The 22,816-nt window shown below is 36.1% G+C and overlaps 1 protein-coding gene across 3 annotated transcripts in view; it reads right to left on the bottom strand.

The window, feature by feature from the left end:
* The window catches only part of SLC12A2 (solute carrier family 12 member 2), a 62,431-nt gene that overhangs the window by 32,220 nt on the left and 7,395 nt on the right, over positions 1-22,816 (bottom strand). For all 3 annotated transcript variants that reach the window (XM_084504420.1, XM_084504421.1, XM_084504419.1), the window contains exons 2-9: positions 10,793-10,912; positions 9,047-9,122; positions 8,381-8,476; positions 6,623-6,762; positions 5,748-5,858; positions 1,463-1,571; positions 826-953; positions 653-737 (exon numbers count right to left, since the gene is read on the bottom strand). In XM_084504420.1, coding sequence (XP_084360546.1) covers positions 653-737; positions 826-953; positions 1,463-1,571; positions 5,748-5,858; positions 6,623-6,762; positions 8,381-8,476; positions 9,047-9,122; positions 10,793-10,912 — 865 coding nt within the window. The remainder of the gene's footprint in view (positions 1-652; positions 738-825; positions 954-1,462; positions 1,572-5,747; positions 5,859-6,622; positions 6,763-8,380; positions 8,477-9,046; positions 9,123-10,792; positions 10,913-22,816) is intronic.

Consider the following 22,816-nt stretch of genomic DNA (forward strand, 5'->3'; position numbering starts at 1 on the left):
TATATTCTTAAGGTTACTATAATAGATTACAGATCAGGAAAAACCTGGATGACCATTGAAGCCCTGGAGCAGAACAGACAGAAAGCATCCAACACCAAGGCAAGTTCTACTTGAGAATATTCAAACTACTGTGGCAAAGGGAAGAAAGCCTCAGAAGGGAAGTTATAGTGTACTCAGACCAATTTAGGATCGTTTCTCCTCCCTACTTGCTCTTCTCAGTCTTCTGGGACAGCTCATTGCACCTCTCCAAGGAGCTGTGTAATCTTCCCAGAATTTATTCTGATAAAAGCTGACTACCACCATCTTCAGATCAAAAGATGTTTGTTCAGTGAGTATTTTGTGAAAATACACCTTTCTAATCCAAGGATCATCATCCCATTGCTGAATTCTAAACATATTAATCTAAGTACCTGGAACAAATTAGGAAGGATCAGTGTGAAGTCTGTCAGCTTTAGTCTGCTGTTCTCCTAAGACTGGTGACTGTTTCACTCATTTTAGAAATAAGAACAGCTAAAAGTTCAATCTCCAACACTAAGAATTAGACATTTCCAACTGTTCCTTTCCCATGCATTAAAGAAAAACTGTATTGCAAACCATATCAAAACACACTCAAAAATGTGAAAGGATAAAGTTAAAAATATTCACTACTTACCTACAGATACTGCAATTCCCATGTAAACCAACGTGGTAATTAAGATGGCCAACAATGTTCCTTTAGGTATGGCTGACTGAGGATCCTGAAACAAATTTCAGCAGTCATGACAGGGATAGACATACATTCATTGTTTGCTGGAAAAGTGTTTAGTTTGCTTATTTACTACTCACCGCAAGATCACCTGAGATATTTGCTCCAGCAAGTATGCCAGTTGCAGCAGGGAAGAAAATAGCAAATACAGAGAAAAACGTTTCTTCCTTTCGGAAATCTGGTCCAAAGTTCTCCATAAATATTTCAGCTGTAGAAAAAGATTTATTTATATATGTCTGCCAGTGCTGATACAGAAACTACAGTATTAGCCAATTCTAGACATTAATAGCTCTGAAAAATCTAAAAATCACAGCATTGTAACCTACTTAACAAAAATCAACTGTAGAAGATTTTAAGGTAGAAAAGCCCTGATTTATCAAAATAAAGGTCACGGTAAACTGAAATAGCCTTTAAAACCAGAAGTACTTATATTCTCCTCCAGCTTTAAAAAAAAATAGTATAACTACAATATTTAGTAATTTTATAATATAGCATTATTATAATTATTTAGTATTATCAATATTAAGCAGGCAGAAACCAATTCTGTGCCTTAAAACTTCAATGGAATAAAACAGCAGGACGTTGAAAGAATCACAAAAAATAATCTCTATAGTTAAATAGGACTAAACTATTTTAGATGTTCACTCAATTATGACAGCAAGCCTCCACATTGCAAAGATATTAACTGTTAATAAGGTACTAACTGTTCCAGCATACCTTTATAACCAAAAAAGCCTTTAGCCTTCTTGCTGTCCAAAGGAATAAATGTTCCTATAACGAAGTCTCCAATAGCAAGTACAAGGATCACCAATAAGACTATCTGTGCCTGAAATACAAATATTACCATTACAGTCAGAAAGAACCTGCATTTCAGTTTTTAAGTCTCCATGTTATGAATGTGTTCTAAAATGTAAATACTGACTTTATTCCAAATTCAGCTTGATATTCTTATTTCCCCACCCTTCACCCCAAATTAAAGCATGACTGAGAGAACATGTATCAGGATTTGCAAAAAATAAATATGAATAATTTGGACCTGGAAAGTATTTTTTGTATTATTACCATATGATCAAAAAATTACTCCTCTAGAGACAAGGTACTTAAGAGACCTATTTTTTCCCATAAGCCTTCCAGAAGGAAAGGATTTGAGTAGATTGAATAAACTGACAGGGAAAGAATGCACACAAATGACAGGACCATTAACTATAATTACAATGCACATTATATTTATATTTTTATAATAAAAATATAAAATTTATAAAAAGTTACAATTAAAATAATTATAATAATTTAAATTTATAAAACATAAAAATATTTTATGTTTTGTAAGAATTCTATCACATCAGGAAATCAACAGCATTTGTTTGCTATTTGACACAATGGACTAATGACAGACAATAAAACCTTTACAAAATCCTACACTATGAACAAAAACGTATTTTATACCATCCAAGAGCTCAAATGTGTGCATAGTGACAAGCCTAGAGATCAGGACTTTGTATTTAACTAGTAAACACACTGATCCATTATTTTTGGGTTGATTCCTTACAAGGTCATATACAGAATCATAGAATGGTTTGGTGTGCTTGTGTCTTGGGGGTAAAATTCTTGTAGCTTGTCTTTTTATTCCAAACCTGAGAAAATAACGGCACCGTGGCATTGCTGATTGAAAAAAAAAAAAAAAAAAAGTTTTCAGTTTATGCAACCTTACAGGTAAATCCAGGCAGCACAGAAACATACAGAGCAAGACAGCCTGCAGTAGTAAAAGTAGTATTTTTATAGTTAGAAGGCCACCTGAAGAAGCCAGTTTGTGCATCATATTTGTATCTCGCCTTTGCCAAGCCTACAGAAGAACAAGTGAGGTGGAAGGATGCAGCTGGGTGCTTAGAAAAGTCTTCAATAAGCCCAGAGAATTCAATATGAAGCTACCAAGAACAATTTCTGTAGACGGATTTATTCAGCAATGAACCACAGCTTCTCTACAAAGATAAGAACATTTTCCAAATCTCTTCTTTGCACTCAGAAGTCTCAGACTTTAGAAAGAATGGGCGAGAGCTAAATGAACTCATTCTGAAGTCATTTCTGAAGCATACTTTCCTGTTTTCCCAGTCTCTTTATAAGCTTTTTGGTCTACTTAAAACTTATTATTGATTTGCTTGTCTCATTTTCCAAGGAATTCTCTAAGCCATTGAGAAGGCATGGAAGAACATCATAGACACTATTATCAAGAGGAAAGGATCAGTGTCTTGCTATGGTAGGCTGGATATTAACCCACATGAAGTGCTTGTTTGACAGGTTCAGTTGCTTACCATAGCTCCTATATATCTTCTTCCATGTTGCAGAAACCAAGCAAACAAGCCTTGATTTTTGCAATGAGCAGCATTTTAAAAAGCTATTGAACTCCTAATAAGGCTGCCAAATACATGTATGATGGTTGAGGTGTCATACAGAGACATTAAAAAAAATTAGGCCGTTTCTTTGCAAGCTATTGTTATTGAATTTCTCATGCTGCAGAGAAAAAGCAAGATGTTTCTCAAGACTTTAAATGACAGTGACCAGTCACTAACAACTAATTCCTTCAAAGCAAAAAATAAGTGGTTAGAAATGGGGTTGTTCAAAGTTGGGGGCATAGAAATACCATTAAGAACTGAAATTCACTGTCTGAGAAGGCAAACAATCTTTACAGAAGCATGTTGTTCAAGTTAAAAGCACACGCCAAAACTGTTTTCTGTAGATTCTTTCCTTCAAATGGTAGATCCAAGTAATGTACTTACTATTTTCACTGCCTGTTTCTACAGTCCCTATTTTTATGACTGGAAGCAACAAGAACCATCATTCTGATTATAAGCATCATCAACTTGACACACAAGCATAGGAAACTTCTAACATCTACATTATGAAGATCCTTCAGTTGCCTCTCAGTGCAGAAAATAAGGATGATTCTCACTGCAAAAATATTTGGTTCACAATCACCTATAAATGGGAACAGCGATAAGTAAACCTCTTCTCAATTATTTAAAAAGCATCAAGTGAGCACACTATGGAGCATACAAAAAAAGCCTACCAGTCACACACAAAGAAATGAGCAAGTTCGACTGTCTATCAGAACACTAGTAATATGGTTTATCTTAAGGTATCTTAGAATCTGTACACGTTTGTTTCCACAATCAGAGCTGACCTAAGACCATACAGCCACAAAAAGATAAGAAAAGTAGGTTACCCCTCCTACACATTCATCACTACCAGTGTTCACAAATCCCGTTGATGCTGGACCAACTGACTGCAAAAGCACTGTCTGGCTGCTCCAAATAAAAACAAACACAGAAGAGAATACGAGAGAAGCAAGAACACCGGTTTTCAGTTAGCAGTAACTACGTAACTTGGTTTCCATTCTGGCCATATATTCTCCAAGCAGAGAGCTCATGTGAAGTTCCCAGTGAAAGAAAACTTCCACTTCATTGCTTTTAGTTTTTCTTGTGTTGAAATTACTCAGAAAGTAATATTGTTAACCTTCTTGATAAAGTCAAGAAGGATAGATTTTGCTGTTTCTCAGTTAGAGACACTTAAGCTTGCAGTTCAGAAAAGCAGTCTGGATAGCTGTATAAATCTATGCAAACTAGTGAGCTAGTGCTAGACAGAGAGCCATCATACCTGAAGGATAATGTGGTCATTGGTCATAGCCAACACAGGTTCACGACAAGACTGTCCTGCTAAACAAACTTACATGACAAGGTTACCCATCTAGTTGACTAAGGGAAGATGGTTGCTGTGATCTTCTGGGAATTCAGTAAAGCTTCTGACAATGTTTCTCACAAGCACATACTACAATGGGTGAACAACTGGCTGACAGGTCAAGCTCAAAGGGTTCTAGTAAATTGGGTTACATCAGGCTAGCAGGTAGTCATTCCTGGGATCTGCGAGAGCTCCATTTTAGTGCCAGTTCTCTTTAAAGTTCTCATAAATGACTTGGATGTAGACTAGGTGTTTTGAGTAAGTTTGCAGATGGCATGAAATTGGGAGCAGCTGTGGACTCCCTTAAAGGTGGAGAGTCCTTGCAGAGAGATCTTGACAAATTAGAGAGCTAGGCCATCAACAACAATATGAAGTTTCACAAGAGCAAGAGTCAGATTCTACACCTGGGACAGGGCAACCCCGTGTACACTGGGGGAAGAGAGGCTGGAGAGCAACCCCACAGAAATTTATCTAGGTGTTTTGTTCAACAGTAAATTGAGTATAAGTCAGTCTGCCCTTGCAGCCAAAAGGTCCAATTGTATCCTGGGATGCATCAAACATGACACTGCTAGCTTGTCAAGGGAAGCAATTATCCTACTCTACTCTGCACTGGTGTGGTCTTACCTTGAGCATTGTGTGCATTTTTGGGCACCACAGAATAAGGACATAAAACTATCAGAGAGCATCCAAAGGAGGTGGTGAAGGGTCTAGAGGGGAAGATTTATCAGAAGCAGGTTGGTCTGTTCTGCCTAAAGAAGAGGAGACAAAGGGGAGGCCTCATGGTGGCCTGCAGCTTCCACACAAGGGGATCAGAAGTGAAGATGCTGATCCTGCTCTCTGGCAACCTGCAACAGGACCCAAGTCCTCTTGGAATGGCATAAAGCTGTGATGGGGAGGTTCTGGCTGGCTGTTAGGAAAAGGTTCTTCACTGAGAGGATAGTCAGGCACTTCAGACTCCCCAGGGAAGTGGTCACAGCACTGAGCCTGCCATAGTTGAAGAAGCATTTGGACAACGCTCTTTGATATATGGTCTGATTTTTGGGTAGTCTTGTGTGGATGCAGGAGTTGGACTCAGTGATCCATGTGGGTCCGTTTCCACTCAGGATATTCTATGATTCTATTGATTAAAAACTGCTCACTGCTTGACTCCTAACATACTGTGTATGCAATATTGAGTGTGCTAAATATATTAAAAATTATTCAGGCAGCTGAGTAAAGAAAAAGACAAATAAAAAGCAAAACAAAAAAAGAGAAAGTAATAGTTCCTTACTTTTGCTTCCCATTCCATTCCTGCTACAGAAATTCCAAGTAATATAACTACTGTGATGGCTCCTATGATTCTGATGTCATTCATTTCATCAATCATCAATGTCCCATTTTCCTAAAAATGGAAACAAGAAGTAATATACCTTTATCAAGTACCTATCTTCCCTATTACAGAATAGAAGTGTATTGTTGAATATTATTTTAGACATAACCTTTTTCCTTTGTTTTATATCACTGAATAATTCTAAATGAAAATAAACAGTCATTATAACCCATCCCCAGAGCAAATGGCCTCTTTAACTGCCAGTGAAGAAACCAGCACAGTAACAGCTACCATCCTGCATCTATAGATATGTTAGTTGTTCACCATTACTCTTAATTCTTTCAATGCATTTCAGACATCTTCCCTTCTATGATAACTACAGTACAGTATTCATATCAAAAATGCAACAGATAAATTGGTTGTGTTTATCTTAAGGAATTGCTTTTAACAAACAAAACCCTTTTTCAAAAGAACTTAATATAAATTACTTTCAGTTAACAAGAAACAGCTAGCTAGGAATCTTAGCATTAATAACTTATGATTCTGATTCAGGTATCTATACTTCCATTCTTCTCAACAGCTAGCAGCTTGAACTTCAGAACAAGTTCTGCATTTTATTTTTTCAGGGAAAAATAGTGAGTAAAGTTCCAGTTTGAGATCAATGATAATTATACATCAAAAAGCTACTGGAATACTGAATTAATTTATTCATATATCAGTAGCAACCTTGTGCCTCATTCCACATCTTGTTAACTATGAAATCTTCTGCCATTAAATAACAGCACAAACCTGCATAGAGTACAGCATAATCAGTACAATCAGTATTATCCATATACCTTAAGCAGCTCCACAACTGTCTCTGCAAAGCCAACAACATACATGGCTACTGCAACAGCATTGGCAAATGCAAAAATCAGTCCTATGGCACCACCAAATTCTGGACCTAAACTTCTGGAAATTAAGTAATATGCTCCTCCTGAAAGGAAAAAAAAAATTGAACACACAAAAAAACACCACAATAATGTAAGAAAAATGTACAGGCATCAGCAACATAGTGTTTACATGAACATGATAAAATTTATTCTTATATCTTTCCTGATTTATTAGAAAAGAACCCCAAACACAGTATTTTAGGAACACGCATGCTGAAGTAACACAAGTATATTTCAAGGTTCTAAGAAAAGGCACCAGTTGGAAGTAATCACCCAACTCATGTACCACGTGATATTATTCACCTATGCAACCAGTTCCACTATTAAAAAAGGCCAGTAGTACAGCTGCCCATACTTTACAACTTACTTGAAATTTAAAAGCAACTGTGCATAGTTTTACTATTACAGTTATACTGTACTAATTTACTATTACAGCTATAGCTCAAGAAACTAGCCAAAATATACTGTTACAAACCCACTCAAGTCCCAAACCTACATGACTTCTTTCTTAAAGCATTGCTATCATGAGAATTCTCTGCCGTGCAGTGACACTGTCAGAACAATAACATGCCAACTCCATTTTTCACAATCTATTCTTAATTTCAGTTCTCATTCAAGAAGTGTATAGGTACCAAGCTGCAACATACTTTGCATTTAAGAATTTCAGCCAGTAAAAAAAATAAGCTACCATAACTTTTTCAAAGGAAAAAATAAATTATTCTCTAAGAACTTCAAAATTTTGAATAAGGCATTATTTTGTAGAAGTGGTTCAAAACAAATGTCTCCCATTAGAAAAGGATAATCTGATACATATAATGCAGTATACAAAAGTTTAGAAACTAAGCTTGACATAATACTAAGATTTATAGTTGATCTTTCCCATTGGGTCTGTTAACTTTGTTGCAGTGATTTCTTTTTTCCTTTCTCTTCATTCTTAAAGTAACAGAATTTTATAGGCACAGACAAATGAACTGCTTCTATTTTAATTCTACCACAACTTCTAGCAGTAGCCATCTTGTACCATCATGAAGTAGTTTGAGCATGCCATAGGTACTGACCATTTACACAACCATTTTACGTGCACTGATGACAACAGTGCATAAACTATGAAAGCAAATGAACATCATCACCCTCGGGAAGAGTTGGAGATGATCAAGGAGAGTTTGGAGAATTTCTTTTGTGCATAAGAAAAGAAATCATGCTAGACCTAGAACATGTCCTGCTGTATGTTTATATATAGATATAGCATATCCCTTTATAGGACTTACTTCATTAGAAAGATGTATTTCTGGACTAGAACACAAAAGCAACACATTCTTGACCAGCCCATGCAGACGTAGGTGAATATCAAGACCCTGTTTGTTCCTGAAAATGTTTGTATTCCAAAAACTAAAAGCGATGTTTCTTCCACGTTACAAAAGAAAGCCACCAGTCAAATCAAGTTACTAGGCTAATTGTTGGTTTTTCATTACATGACTGAAGTCAAATACAGAAAATCAGAAAGACCGTGCTCCTCAAAAAACTTAATTCCTCCCTATTTTTATCCATTCTGTTCTTACTCCCCCGCTAAAAGAAAATGGAAAATAAATTAGAGACTCCATCTTTGAAGTGTATGCTTGAGAATGATAAGATACTTTAAAAGTTTTATGAAAGTAGCTTTACCTCCTCTTACAAATCCATTTGTGGCTATAGCAGAAGTAGACAGTCCTGTAATAGTTGTCACAACAGTAGCCATTGCAATAACAACAACAGACAGACCTTTTGGAAAAAAAAAAAAAGTTTAAGGTTTAAGTCCAGCAGAATTCAAGCATACAGATCTTAGACTCAACTTTATCTAAAAAATTAGTCATCCAAATCTGACAAGTTTATTTTATGTGGTCCTGTACATTCAGGGCTTTATTTCCCTTTTGTACTGAAGTGTTTTGTGGATACAAACAAAACTGGATAAATATTTTCAATCAGAGTAAAAGCTGTACCCTAGAGCTTCAAGGAAACACGTCCCTTTGGAAGGTGACAGATCTTTTGCAGTTCAAAGCTAACTTAAATAATTTTCTAAGGCTTATATCCTATATAGGATATATGCAGATTTTAATAACTAGAGACCAGAAGTTTCTCTCTATAATTTATTGAAGACCTGAAAAGATCATTTTTAAAATTATGCATCTTCTAGATAAATGGAAAGTAAGTAATTTCATATTGCTTAAACTTTTAAGTAAAAATCCTGACAATATTAAAGCAACTTTCTGTACCAGTGTAACAGCAAATTCAGGATGAAAGTCTCTTAGGTCACATTTCCACTGAAATAAAACTATTTAATTTTACACATACCTATCCCAGCTTGTCCTACAATCCATGATAGTCTGATGAAGAGCATCACACCCCAGATATTCAGCATACATCGTACCTAGGGTAATAGACATTTAATATGAGTCTTACATCTGCAATCATTTCCACTAATTTTTCATTTTACTTTTAATATTGTCTGACTTCTCATAGTCCTTCACTACTTTTCAAATTGTTTTAAAAGAACAGATTCTTTAATTAGATTCTTTAATTAGACAAGTTAGATTAAAAATTAAAAGGAAACAATTTAAAAATTACTGCTTTGAACAAGTTATAGTTACACCTGACAGTTGTATTAGTTCTTGATCAAGCAATACAAATAAGTAATTTAGACCCCAACCTTTAGAATCTAAAATTCATACTACAGAATATATCATTAACACTGTTATGTCTCCAATACTCTTAATTCAGATCTCCCACAACTCCTTTTTCCAGTACTAAAACAACCTGCCAAATATTTTTTCCATTAAAAAAAAAAAAAAAAAAAAAAAAACAGAAACCCCCCACAATTTGACAGCCCTTGAACTTTCGTATCTTACAATGGAGCTGTACACTAACAGGATGGGGAAGTGAGGAATGCAGGAAGAGTGGGGACAAAGTCTGTTTCTTCTTTTCCTCCATAAAATAGTTTGCAACATGCACAGTTTAGACAGAAGACAAGCAGCAGGTCTTGTGTGAATCTCATGTGGAGAGTACAGTATCAACCCAAAAAAGTTTAGGTGGTCACTGAAGGTAGACAAGTGCCTCTCCAAACCATGGAAGTAAGAGTGTTTTCAGAGATTTTTATGCAGTCTTGCAAAATGCAAAAACACCTGAGCTAGAAACATTCACCTCAACAGCTTATGCCTATAAGAAAACACTAATGGTAAATTTTTAAAAATTAAAAATTTTTAAAATTTAAAAATAGAATTTTAAAACCTGCTTAAAACTTTTTAACAGACTTTGGAAGAAACTGGCCAGCAACATTTATCCCATGATAACATCTAATATCAGCTTCAAATCAGCATACAGAATATATACTACCAATATAACTTCCAAAATTTAATTCTTAGTATTATTGCTTACAAAAATAATGCAATACAGAATTTGGGTATAGAGAAATTCAAAGTAATTTTAAAGCAGGTAAGAAGCTGAACAACTCAGTCCTTGGTTGGGGTATATCAACAGGAGGTCCTATTATCTGTTAGACAGCTGCTGCCAGTACTCTTTCTCCCAAGAGAAAGGGTATGGCTGCTTAAAGTCTTGTAAGGAAGTTGCTAACGCACAGTGGAAGCTTTCTGAACTAAAATTAGGTATTCTGAATGCTTGAGTTCAATGTGGATTAACCAGTTGTTGCATTTGCAGCCTCCACTACAAGATTGTATAGCTTTGGAGAGTACATGTATTAATCACATTTCCTTTCTGCCAAAGTATTAAAAAAATAAACTAATATGTACTTGAAATAAAATCTGTTGTGTTACCCTTAGTTTTTCATTATTCTGAATGGGGACAGACTTGGATCTCCCCCCCCCCGCCCCCCCCAAAAAAAAAGAATAAAATTAGTGTTGAGACTTCAACAGCTTCAGAGATGACTACTTTGTAACAGGTTCAACAATATTTAAATACTTAATTCAAGCTTTACCATACACATGTAGGTACTTTCCTCGCGTGTTTTTTTTTTCTTTTTGCTTCTGTATAAGTAAATAAGAAAGATCATTTTAAAGTCACTAAGGCACAATTTATCAAACTTACCAATACACCTTTTATCCAGCCAAACTTGACTACACCTTTGCTATCAGGTGTGTAAGTGGCAGCTGCTTCCCCAGCAGGAGTTCCTTCCTCTCCATTTGCATAGCCATCTTCAAAGGGTTCCTTAGGAAAAAAAAATATTTCTTTGAGGTTTAACAGAGTACAGAGGCAATCTGATACTCAAGTTTTAAAAATAGTGTACTTGTGCAAACAGAATAATTAAAAAATGACAAGGTAGAAGTTACCATTTACATGCCATTTACATGAGGCACATCTTACGATTTTCAATGAATATACACCAAACTGAAGAGGATAACTTCAGTATTCCTTTTCAGTTACCAAAGTTACCTGCAAACAGTTACCACTCTGAGTAATAAATATTTTGAATTGTGTCCTACAGTTATGGATTATTTTTTTCCACAAAAAAGTATGCAATTTCATACACAGTAACTGCTACCATATGGAGAGTTTTATTTCTTAATCTGAAAGTGTACTACCACAAGTTACTGACCCTCATCTACACCATTTCCTGTAGTCTTAGCTGTCAGTTGATCAATTTTTCAGTACACTGACTTCCCTGTAAATTATTCTGCTAGTCATTGTAAGATGATGCTGCTAAAAAGGAAGGTAGAAGAGTGGCATTTCAGGAAGATGGAAGGAAGAGGAGTCTGCTCCCAGACATCTCAGCACTGTTTAAAACAGAAGGATAACAGACAGAAAGTATCAGTCCCATGCAAAAAAATGGTTTGTGGCTTTTTTTTTTTTTTTTTTTAAGTTTAACTCAGACTTGCAATGCAGAAGCCTCACCTGTTTGATATACATAACTACATACACATAAGTGTGCTCAAGCACACACTGTAGGCTTGCTCTTCAAAAAGCAGTTCTGTTTTGCCAAGCCAAACCAACACCTAAGCATTTAAGCCTAAGTATTTCCTACACTTGCTGTAAGAAACCTTCAGAAAGGACTCTAGGCGAAGTACGTTAGCTATCCAGGGCAACAAGTATATGGAATGAATACACTAGAAAGAAAACTGAGTGTCATTCAGAGGGTGCTATTCAACAAAACAGCTTGAGCAGTTTTTGCTAGGCAGCCTGCATCTTAGCTTGCTTAGAAAACATTTATGCAATTAGAGACTCAATCCCAATGAAGTAAAAGGCAGAACTTACATCTGCTAAATAAGACAAAACAGACTGGGCACAATTTACACTTTCAAGATGTATATTAAGTGCTAATGGCACGCAGTCAGGAAGTTTACTGTGAGAAAGTTCCTCTTTCTGATGCATTAATATCAAATATGTCATCAGCACAGATGTTTCCCAAGGAAACATTTACAGAGCTGTCACAACAGGTGTCACCTATATTCCTTAAAAATTAGAGGCAAACACATGAACAGATTAAAAAATACAATTATGTTAACCTTACTCGAAGATTGTTAGCTCAGATTCATGTCTGCTGTTTCCTTCAAGTACATTGTGTCATAATATTCTCAAGAAAACAGATATACCTGCAACACATCTGGATATCCTGCGTGGCATAAGGTCTCTGCCATCAGGCAAAATTCTCATCAGTTTACAGATCATTATCTCTACCAGAAAGGTTTCTTAAACAGTTGGCTTTCTTGTCTCAGAGAAGGAGGTAATAGATACACAAACCCCAAACAGAGGGCAAAAAGAAACATTAAAGGAAATTAACCAGCTTGCTGAACTGCACTTCTTCTAGACAGAGGAGATCTAATGGATGTAACTTCATGGGAGTTTTGTACAGCCTTTGAACAGATCAATCTATCTGCTGATTAATTGCATTCAAGCACTAGACTTGGAAAAAAAAATCAAGCAAGAAATGGTGGGTGATCTATTTGGAGTGGAAAAAAATGGTAAGGATCAAACAAGAAGGTCACCATACCACAACGCTGAATATTCTACATAGACTTCATTCTAGCATCTGTCAGAAAGGAGAATATCTACTTTTTCTCTAATACCTACAGCTACAAGCCACCATCTGGTTACTGAACCTGTGCTGACCTGCCCAGATCAGAGCTGAAGAAACAGAAAGGCACCTCACCAGACTTGTCACTCAGCTCAGACACACCTGAAATTTATGATGGAAAAGAGTAGGTCTACATACTGATATGTTATAGTACACTTAAACTCTTCCTTAGGATAACTTCCCTAGAAACACTGGAATACATAATTATTAACAAAACACTCAAAACTCTTTCTAGGTATTAATGTCTTCCCTCATCAAAGACTGCTGTTTTCTCACAACACTTCCCAGAATTGTCTCCCCCCTTCTCCACCACCCTCTCCAAAACGGAGGAAAGGAAAAAAGAAGAAATATTAAAAGCAACGGACAGACTACAGCCATAAACAGAAGCCTAATTTCCAGGATTTTCTACAGTGATTTTTTTTTTTTTTTTTTTTTTTTTTTTGCTATTTGAGTTTTCACAGCCACAAAAAACTTTTGACAACAAGTCAAGGGAACAATACAGCCTCCCACAGCTGTGGGATGCTCACTAACTCAAGGGCACCCTTTGGGCTCTCCCTAACACTGGGTTCAGGGTAAGCGCACTACTAGACTTTACAAAGTACTATAAAGAACCTTTTCTTTCCTTAGAATCTATTTTGCATTCTTTTTTTTTCCCTATTCTTTCTTCAAAAATAAACCTATGAGAAACAAACATTTAACTTCAGCTACAAAAGCCTGACTGGCGTATTTAAAAGCTGCACAGAAAATGCTTTCATACTCTTAAGTTGGGGTATGAAGAAGTATGACAAGTATATGAAAGAGTATTTTATACTCTTATCTGTCAACCAGAAAGAACCAACTGCTACAAGAACAAATTTGGATTGTGTCAAACCTTCTTGTTATGCTATGCTGCTTTATCATGTGAACATTTAATACGATGCATGGAAATTTATCAGTGTCTGCAATTTAAGCTCTTCATGGGCATTCCATGCTGAACTGCACACTCCCATTGTTGCTAAACTGAGCGACCACAGCAACTGGAGAACACTGAGGAATCTCGAGGTCACCTTAAAACACTTTCAAACAGAGCGCAGGAAACAAGTCCTGAAGTCCCACAGGTAGTTTAATAAACATGTTCACAACCTTGAACCAAGACCTCCAACCAAGCACATAATTGTGTGACTGTACATTATTATTCTTTCACAGAACATACACATTGCCATAAGAAATCACTACACCACATTTGCAATGAACTCAGTTTTCAAGTCTAGCATTCAGGGAGCACTGTTTTTATCAAATACACAGTTTTTAACGCTTTGGCCAAGAAAACAGCCAACACTGATAACACCTTTTGGTATTACAAAAAGGCATGTCATGTTTCCAGTAAGAAACAATAAAACTTTTTTTTTTTTTTTTTTTGAAAAGGCTAGTCAGGGGAGGACTAAGCTAGAAGAAATCAGTATCCATCTATACCAAAACATTGATACCTTATATTCAACTAAAGCAGTCTATACAGTAATAGTGCATCATAACATTTATTTATTTTATCTTAAAGTCTTCTAGTTTGCTTCACTTTTAGGTTTTAAGAGAAGGCTGAGTGTCCTACTGTAAGAGACAGTTACATACTTCAGCAAGCTGATCATGGCTGACCATGTACTGGTAGAACCTGCACCCATTATAGAGCTGCACATTTTACTGTAGTGCATCAGCCTGTCTTATTCTGAAGGAGATAACAGCTCGTAACTGATATTTATCAGTTAACAAGATCATTTTCAAGCTATTCACACTATGAATACAAGAGAGTTTTGTTCTATATGCCTTGTCACTCTACAACTATGCAATATATATATTTTTTTTTAATAGAAAACTATTTCCAAGTGTACAAAAAAAACTTAATAACTGAAAGGTTATTGCTGGTTATCAGTGCTAGTGGGTGCCCAAAAAACACCAGTGAGAACACAGATATTACAAAGTGTGGGCACAAAAGCATTCAACTACACAAGGCTCCAAGTTTAGCCCTTTAATGCCAGATTAATAGAGCACTACTGTGGTCTCAGCTGTAAATAAAACAGACAGTATTTTTCATGCTTGTGGTCGTTTTTAGTCAAGTCACTGAGTGAAGAAAAAAAACTCACAAGCACTACTTTAAAAACAGCAATATGTGTATAATGATATCTTCACAAACAGTAAAAAAAACAAAAAAAACAATTTGGTACTGTGGATTTTGAGGCAGTAGAAGAGAAAGAAATGAATGAAGATTGTCATTTCAGATCACAAATGATCTTTTAAACACAGTTATTTATCAAAATACTGTCTTTTATCTAAGAAATCTACAGATAGAGCCAGTGTTCACTTGCACTAAGGAAAAATAATCTACATTTACAGGCTGACAATTATCATACATTGATAGGATCTAGCCAAGAAACAGTTAAATTCTATTCCTACACACAAATCTCCATTGCTAAATTGTTCAGTGGACTGTAGTACAAGATAATCTACTATTTCATCTCCAGTACTGCTTCGTAAGTATAACAATAAGTTATTTGTACCAATTATGAATAGCCCACATATTTATTAGAAGTGCATCAGAAATGTGAAACAAGTTGTTAGCCAGAAGAGACTTCAGATTTTTCCACATCCAGCCTGTAACATACTGGTGTCCAGAAAACTCTCTCATCAGCAAAATTATTACTCAGATTTACGGTGAATCCTGAAACAACCAATAATTGTTTAAATTATGCCGCTTTTTTATTCGTGGTGAACTTATCTAGATTCCATTTTAGGAACAACATACTGAGGCTTTGTTGCCCTGAATGGGGTGGTACCAGAATGAATGTACATGAAGTCATTTGCTCTTGTGTCTTTTCAAGTATTGTTGTATGGAAGACTTGAAAAAAAGGACAAGATGGCTATTAAGTCTGTATTTAAGACTACCTGTTTTTGGACAAGATCTTACTGAAAATTATTTTAGTCAATTATTTCTCTCAATTGCTATTGATTTTTCTTACAATGCATTTGATTTCTCTGTACTTTGAAAACACTGTTTACACGCATACTGAAGTCAGTGAATGAAAGATCAGGAATTGTCAGGTAGCAAACAGTTGCTGAGCAGTAGTTCTGTAAGCCTGAACATTACTAGATTGATTTTTCAATTTTACAACTGGGTTGTTCTAGGGGAGGGAGGAGAAGGGGTACTATTATATTAAGAGTACACCACTTATCTTTGATAGCTATAAAAAAAGAGTTAGTTTATTATATCATAAAGGGAAAGAAATTCCAGATTCTGAACAAAGGCTTTATGGATTCTTAACTTCTTACCAAATGTGAGTTCTCTTCCTCCTGGTGTAAACACCATTTAGGTTAGGCAACAGAAAAACATTGACTCAAATTTATGCCACTACAAAATAAAACATGATACAATGTTGAGTTTAGATCTGATACCACATGTTAATTCCAACTTGAATAATGTTCTGTCAAAAATCTTAGTGTAGAAATAGGTGGTTGCCACTTCCCACTGCTCTTTCTGCCAAGAATTTTGTGGAGGGGAGAATAGTTAAATCTTACAGGTTTTTATCCACATAAAATCTGTACCTACAGCCTTTAAGTAGAAGCCCGCAGATGAATAATCTGTACTTTCTTTGTGGTCTGCCTAATTTAGTGTGCTCCAAGTAGTGAATAACTTATTTAGCTAATTCTTCCTATTCCCGTTACTCTTGTGCAAGAAGAGACCAGAGAAGCACTTAACTTTTTTTTTTTTTTTCTAAATCTGACCAATTACTGTTTTAGCACATGCCATAAAGTATGGGTTTTTCCTCACACTAGTTCCTTAGGCTCCACAATGGCAGCTTTTCCTTGTCTTAGTAGGATATGGCAGTAAAGTGGACTTAATTAGCTAGTACTATCAAAGTGTCACAGAAAACCAACAGAGCCTCACTTTCTCAAACTCCATTTTCTGCAGCAATATTTTAAAATGGCACTCAGTGATATTTAATCAAGAGAACAGTTGCTTGTACTCAAGATTGCCTTCTATTGACATATTCTGACATTGACCATGGTAGTTTCATCATTTAACACACCTCCTAAGGACAGGACATTAGGGAAGCCACCTAAGATCGGTCCTTTCATCATCTGAAGTATAGGCAGGACAATTCAGTTTAACATCAGGTCTCCTGTTGTCACCAAATACAGCCAAAGCCTTGACAAGGTGACTAAGCTTTTATCTTCCAACAGCTTTGTGTTTAGAGATGTTTTCAACAATCAAAGTGGAATTCTTCAGGAGAAGGAGAGACGTTCACACATCTTCTACTGCCCTTCACTGAAGCTTCCAGAGCGATTGCCAAGCTGTTCACGACCATAACAATTTCTTGTTTTCTCTTACAAAAGCTCAATTCTACTTGCACTGCCACTTCTAATAATCTCATTTTAGTGGCAGGAAGTGATTGGTAAAACGTATTGATCTAGATGTAGCATGCCAGCAGTCTCAACAGTCAAGGAATCCATCTCATGCAGTGATTATACTCCTAAACAGCCCAACTCTAGCTGCACACATTTAATGCTGTGGCTACTCAAGCACAAAATTTGCCACTATGGAAAGGACAGAAAATTTTCTGAACTAACAGAGCTCAAAAAAATGAGGGGAAAAAAGCTATTCAACATTTGTCTTACTCTTCTAATTAAGACATTCTATTGCTAGAGTGCAGATAAGTGAGAGATCAGGAAGAGTTATCAGATAACAGCAGAATTACTGTATGTTTTGCTCAAAAAAAAAAAAAAACACCAAACAACACATTTCCCATGATTTTTAATGACCGTAAGTCTTCTCTTGCAGTAACAGACCTTCCACTTCCCCTTCTGGAATGAACTTTTGGATTCTTCCTCCCACTTCACTTGTGATGCTTCCAATGATCTAACAATTTATAAGTGCTAGATGTACTCTACACACAGAATGACTACATAGAATAATCTTGCTTACATACATGCTTACCTCTGATGCAACACTGACAACTTCTGTACCAGTACAAACCTTTCACAAATGTATTTTAACTGTGATACCACATTGGCAAGGAGTAAACTTGCTATTAAATGCACACTGATGTACACTACGCTATCAAGCACCTCTGTTCTTCAAACACTGCATTTGCAGCATGCTGACAGTTGCTTAATGTTTTAATAGTTTTATCTTCATAGTTTAGCGTGGAGGAAGAAGTAGTATTGAGATTCCTTTCCAAAACTTGTGAATCTCTGAAGTCATTTTGTGTATGTTGTTGTCCAGGGACACAAAACAGTCCTGCAATTAATATGCATGAGCATTTTATCAAGAATAGTATTAAATTTGACTGTCTGCCTGTGAATGGAGAGTATTTAGGTAACTAAATATACAGGAATGAAAACGGTTCTCAAGTCTTTCACATGATCTGGTAACACTGACCCCTATATTTAACTGTTCCTTCAGCCTTCTAATGTTCAAAATGGTTCAAGTACTGTTGTTAACTTTGGTCGGGAGACAAACAACAAATCACAGCAAGTTTTTCATACTAAACTTGAAAAACACATCTGCCAAGCCCGACAGTTTTAAAGTGTTCTCTGTAACATAAACAAAAAGCTTTAAATGGAAAGAAGAATTGAAGACAATTAGTTAAAAATATTTTACGCTACTATAACTTGGTTAGGGAACAATCAGTACTGGCATGGGCAGTCCATTCTGTCATCTAGTAACACTAACAATACTGTTGTAGACAAACAGCTATTTTCTTCTCTCTACCGATCCGTTTCAGTAAGCCTTTCATTTATGTCAAAAGGAGTTTACCTAAACCTCCCTCCCATTAAGACCCCAGAACTGTGGAGTATGCATCAATATTCAGACCTGGTGGAAGCAGTTAGTTCTAAATAATAAATTGTGTTGAAGCATCAAATGAGGCAGAAGAATCTTGTTTGAGTTTCTGTTGTATTAATTTCCAGTTTCTAGCTCAATCTCTGTGAAAGCAAGCTAACATGTTGGGAAAAAAACAAACAAGTGCTGTCTGCATCCCTCATTACCTGTGAAAAACACTTTTCCGGCCTACCCTAATAATTTCAGAGAGCTACCACCTTGTTACTCAGTTACAGTTGACCAGAATAAAAAAATAAAACTAAAGAAAGTGTCATGTAATGAGTAAATCAAGGAAAAAGATGTAGTACACCTGCACTTCAAACATTGCATACAGTTCTAGTTGTTTGTCACCACACCTGTTGAGAAGAGGATGATGATAGATTTACCATAAATTAGCATATAAATTGAGAACTAGTATGCCCTACTCTAGATTAATGTTTCCTAATAGCCCTCAATCTGAGTATGAAAGTAGGCTGTCATATTTTTACACCTTCACACATCACTAATCTACATCTTACCTACAGGTGATGATGACAGGTATATTTGGTACTTCAAACAGGGCAATAATCCAAGCAAACACCATTGTCTTTTCAGTTTACTATTGCTACTCAAAGATAGTTTCCACAGGCATTTAGGAATTTTACAAGTCCCTGAAAACTCTTTAGTTAAAAATGAACTTGCCAAGTTTACAAAAACAGATTTAGATATTCTGTATGAGGACGTGCAGGAGTTAAATTGGAAGCTTAAATGGTTATTATGGGTACCAGTGTATGAGGGAGGGAAAAACCCAGCCAGGTAGCACACGCAAAAGAACACGACTGAAGACATGCCCAAGATGTCTGACTAAATGCCTCTTGAGAATTTTCTTTAAAAAACAAACTAAAGAACATACACCTTCAAGGAATGCTGCAAGTTACTGTACACTGAATAGCAGTTGACTGCAGTTCAGAAAATTCAGCAGTCAATGCCTGGCACATTAGGTACTTTATTGCTTGGTTTTAAGCCAGGAATGAGTTAACAGATTTCCTACTAGAATTTATAGCTCCCACTTCTAGCACATGAAATCCTGCTACTATATACCGTGATTTCACTGTCTTTACAGTCATGACCTAGAAGAGACTACTAAACCATTAAAAGGCACCCAGAGGTTACCTACAGCAACAGGAGATAAATCACCTAGATGAAACACTTAAAATGCAGATTTTCTTCCTTGGATCAAGCATGAACACATTTGACCGCTGGATACTAGCCTCAATCAAAGGAAGTCATTTCCAAGTTTGCAGCCAAAAGACAAAAAAACTTAAGTGCTCTGGCTACATTACCTTCTCTACAATTACATATTTAAAATATAGCAGCAAATACTTTTGGCATCCGCTTCTAGAGATTTTAAAAGAGATTGCAACAAGCACAGAACATTAATGTTATCTTAAGCTGAAATTAGTCTGTAGTACTTTGATTACAGTGGAACAATTTTGAACACAGAAGAAATTTATAGTTACAATTAACATGTCAACTGAAGAATTAGCTAGCTCCACATCTCTGCCATCAGCTTGTATTTCACTGTCTTGCAACTCAATACTGCTTCTAACACAAACATTAAGCAATATGTATATACTTATTCACAGATGTATTTTCTGATTTTCAAATAGATTTTTACTTTAACAGATCATCTATTTTTCATCTATTAATCTATTTAATCATCTATTTTTCCTCCCAACTCTCACCAGTAGTTGGAATTATTAACCAGGCTAGCAAGATTGCTAATCAAGAAACTTACTTAGACAGATGATTTCAACTTAGGAGTTAATCACTGTACTTACCAGGTAGTGTACTTACAAAAGGATAGGTGACTTGTTTATTAAGCTTACCATTACTTAGATCATAACTTACCATTACTTAGCATTACTTAGCATTACCATTAGATCATAACTTACCATTACTTAGATGCATAAATTGTTATTGAACCATCTTTGATACAGCTTAGAAACCAAACAATGGCTACAGACTTTTCTCATTAAGGAAGTGATTATGATCCTCCCCTCCAAATATAGGATGGATGCAAGCTGCACTCTGAGGTACTTTTATTTGAAGAAAAAGGTCTGCAACCAATTCAGAAATAAGTAACAGCAAACTGCCCATACTTAAAGAGTACTTTAATCAGGGAAAATAAAGAGAATGTGATCTTTGACTGATCTTGATCTTACCACCTCAAAAGAAAGAAGTGCAGCAACAAAAAGGGGGCTGCAGGATATGACATAACTTGCCCAAACTACAGAATTCAACTGGAGCCTGCAACAAGCCTTACCTGTCCCTCGTCATTATTTCTGTGGATACTTTGCAAAAAACTCCTGAGAGGAGAAAAAAAAAAATCAGGACAGAGACAGAAGTGAGAAATATTGCACAGCCACTGACTTGTCAGGTCATATTAACAGACATTAAAGCACTGCATAGTCTTCCAAGGTTGGCTCCCAATCTTTCTTCTGGCCTCTTTTGTATTACTAGGAATTTTGAGGCTTTCCACACTTTATAAGAAAAAAAATCAGACATTGCATTGCTTTCCTAAATGTCTCTTCAAAATAAAGTCTCTCTCAAAGTAACATGTTCATCAGTGCATCTGTAAATGGTGACAACACCAATACTATTCAATCTAGCTGTCTTAACGTTAGCATAAGAAGTTCAGATTCAAATCTTTTCACTCCATTTAAACTTCAGTAAATTGAGGACTACCTATATTGACAGAGGGAAAGCACTGAAATCTAGATATCCATGGAGATGTTCAGATTCGAAAGGCTGCAGTGAGCATACAATGACCGACAGAATCCTTTCAAGCAGTTCTTACACATGACATGGCACCAGTTTTGTTGACATCTGCAGGAGACTAGACTCTTTGCTACCTATCTGAGAGACAAATAGTATTTGTTTCTGTAACAAAATCACTGGAGGTTAAGAGCATTTTTCAAAAGCATCAGGATAAAGAAAACTCTCCACATCTTCATTCAAACATCTCTCCATAAGGACAGGATAACATGAATACTCCAAGCCAGCTGATAATACTGAAATATAAGAAGTGAGAAGAGACCTCCATGCAGCAGCTGTACAATGGAAAACCATGGTAAACCTACAATGTTCATGCTTTGCACTTCCAGAAATATTATATGCAAAGTCATCCCTTCCTGACAAGGAATGGTCTGCCATCATTTAAAAATATATAGATATAAATACATATTTTAAATCTTCCTTTGCCAGGAAGTGTCTAGACATTCAGTTAACAGGAAATTGCACCATTAAGTTAGAAAAAAACAGAGGTATGGCTTCCTGCACATACGCAGGGGTAACCAATCCATCAAGCTTTATGAGGAAGAAGTGCATGTAGCTTCACCTATAAGTAGCTTCATGTACAAGAGTCATGATGGTGACAGATCACCATAAAGGTTTATACAAGAAGAGGAACTTAAGTCTTTTTCGATTTAGATCAAACCTTACCCTCGGTTTAAGTCTTGACTGGGGAGCACTAGGCTCTTTTGGTGAAGAACATCCAAGCTGGAAGCTAGAACACCTTTCCAGTGCCCTCCAAAATCATACTAGTTCCCCTGCTACACCAATGAATTTGATCCTTTCCAGAAGAACCATTACAACTAGTACAGTGAATGATTATCTAAATAATTATTCATTACTGTCCACTGACTGTCATACTCCTCTGACACAAAAAGAAATGATTCCTTGGGAAAATCAGGTTCTGAACACACTCAATTTTCACTTTATCTCTGAAAGACATGTCTACTACACAGAACAGTTAAGAGACCCTTCAAGTTTCACACTATTTTCTTGTTCTCCAGAATGAAGCAGATGCAGCATTTAACTGCATAAAGCTGAATCAAATCCTATTAGCAAGCTACTTGCATAGCAGTTTTGCATACTTGAGTAGTTTGAGAAACTCAGTGTTCTGTCAATAAATACAAAGGAGAATCCTTGTTTCAATCTTTCTGAAGAACTTGTTTCCAATACAGCAAATTCCCAACTCATCTTCTGCATTCTGTACCCTTCTTCCCCCAAAGGAAGATTTTCATAATTCTTGCTGTTCACTTTCCAATTGCCATGTATTTCTGACAAAGAGAACATGATGCACTTCCCAGTCAAGAGGTGGGGAATGAGGAGCAAGTATGTTACAGTACACAGACACAACCTTATAATT

The sequence above is a fragment of the Aythya ferina genome, assembly GCF_964211825.1.
Source record: "Aythya ferina genome assembly, chromosome: Z".
In the NCBI taxonomy this organism is placed as follows: Eukaryota; Metazoa; Chordata; class Aves; order Anseriformes; family Anatidae; genus Aythya; species Aythya ferina.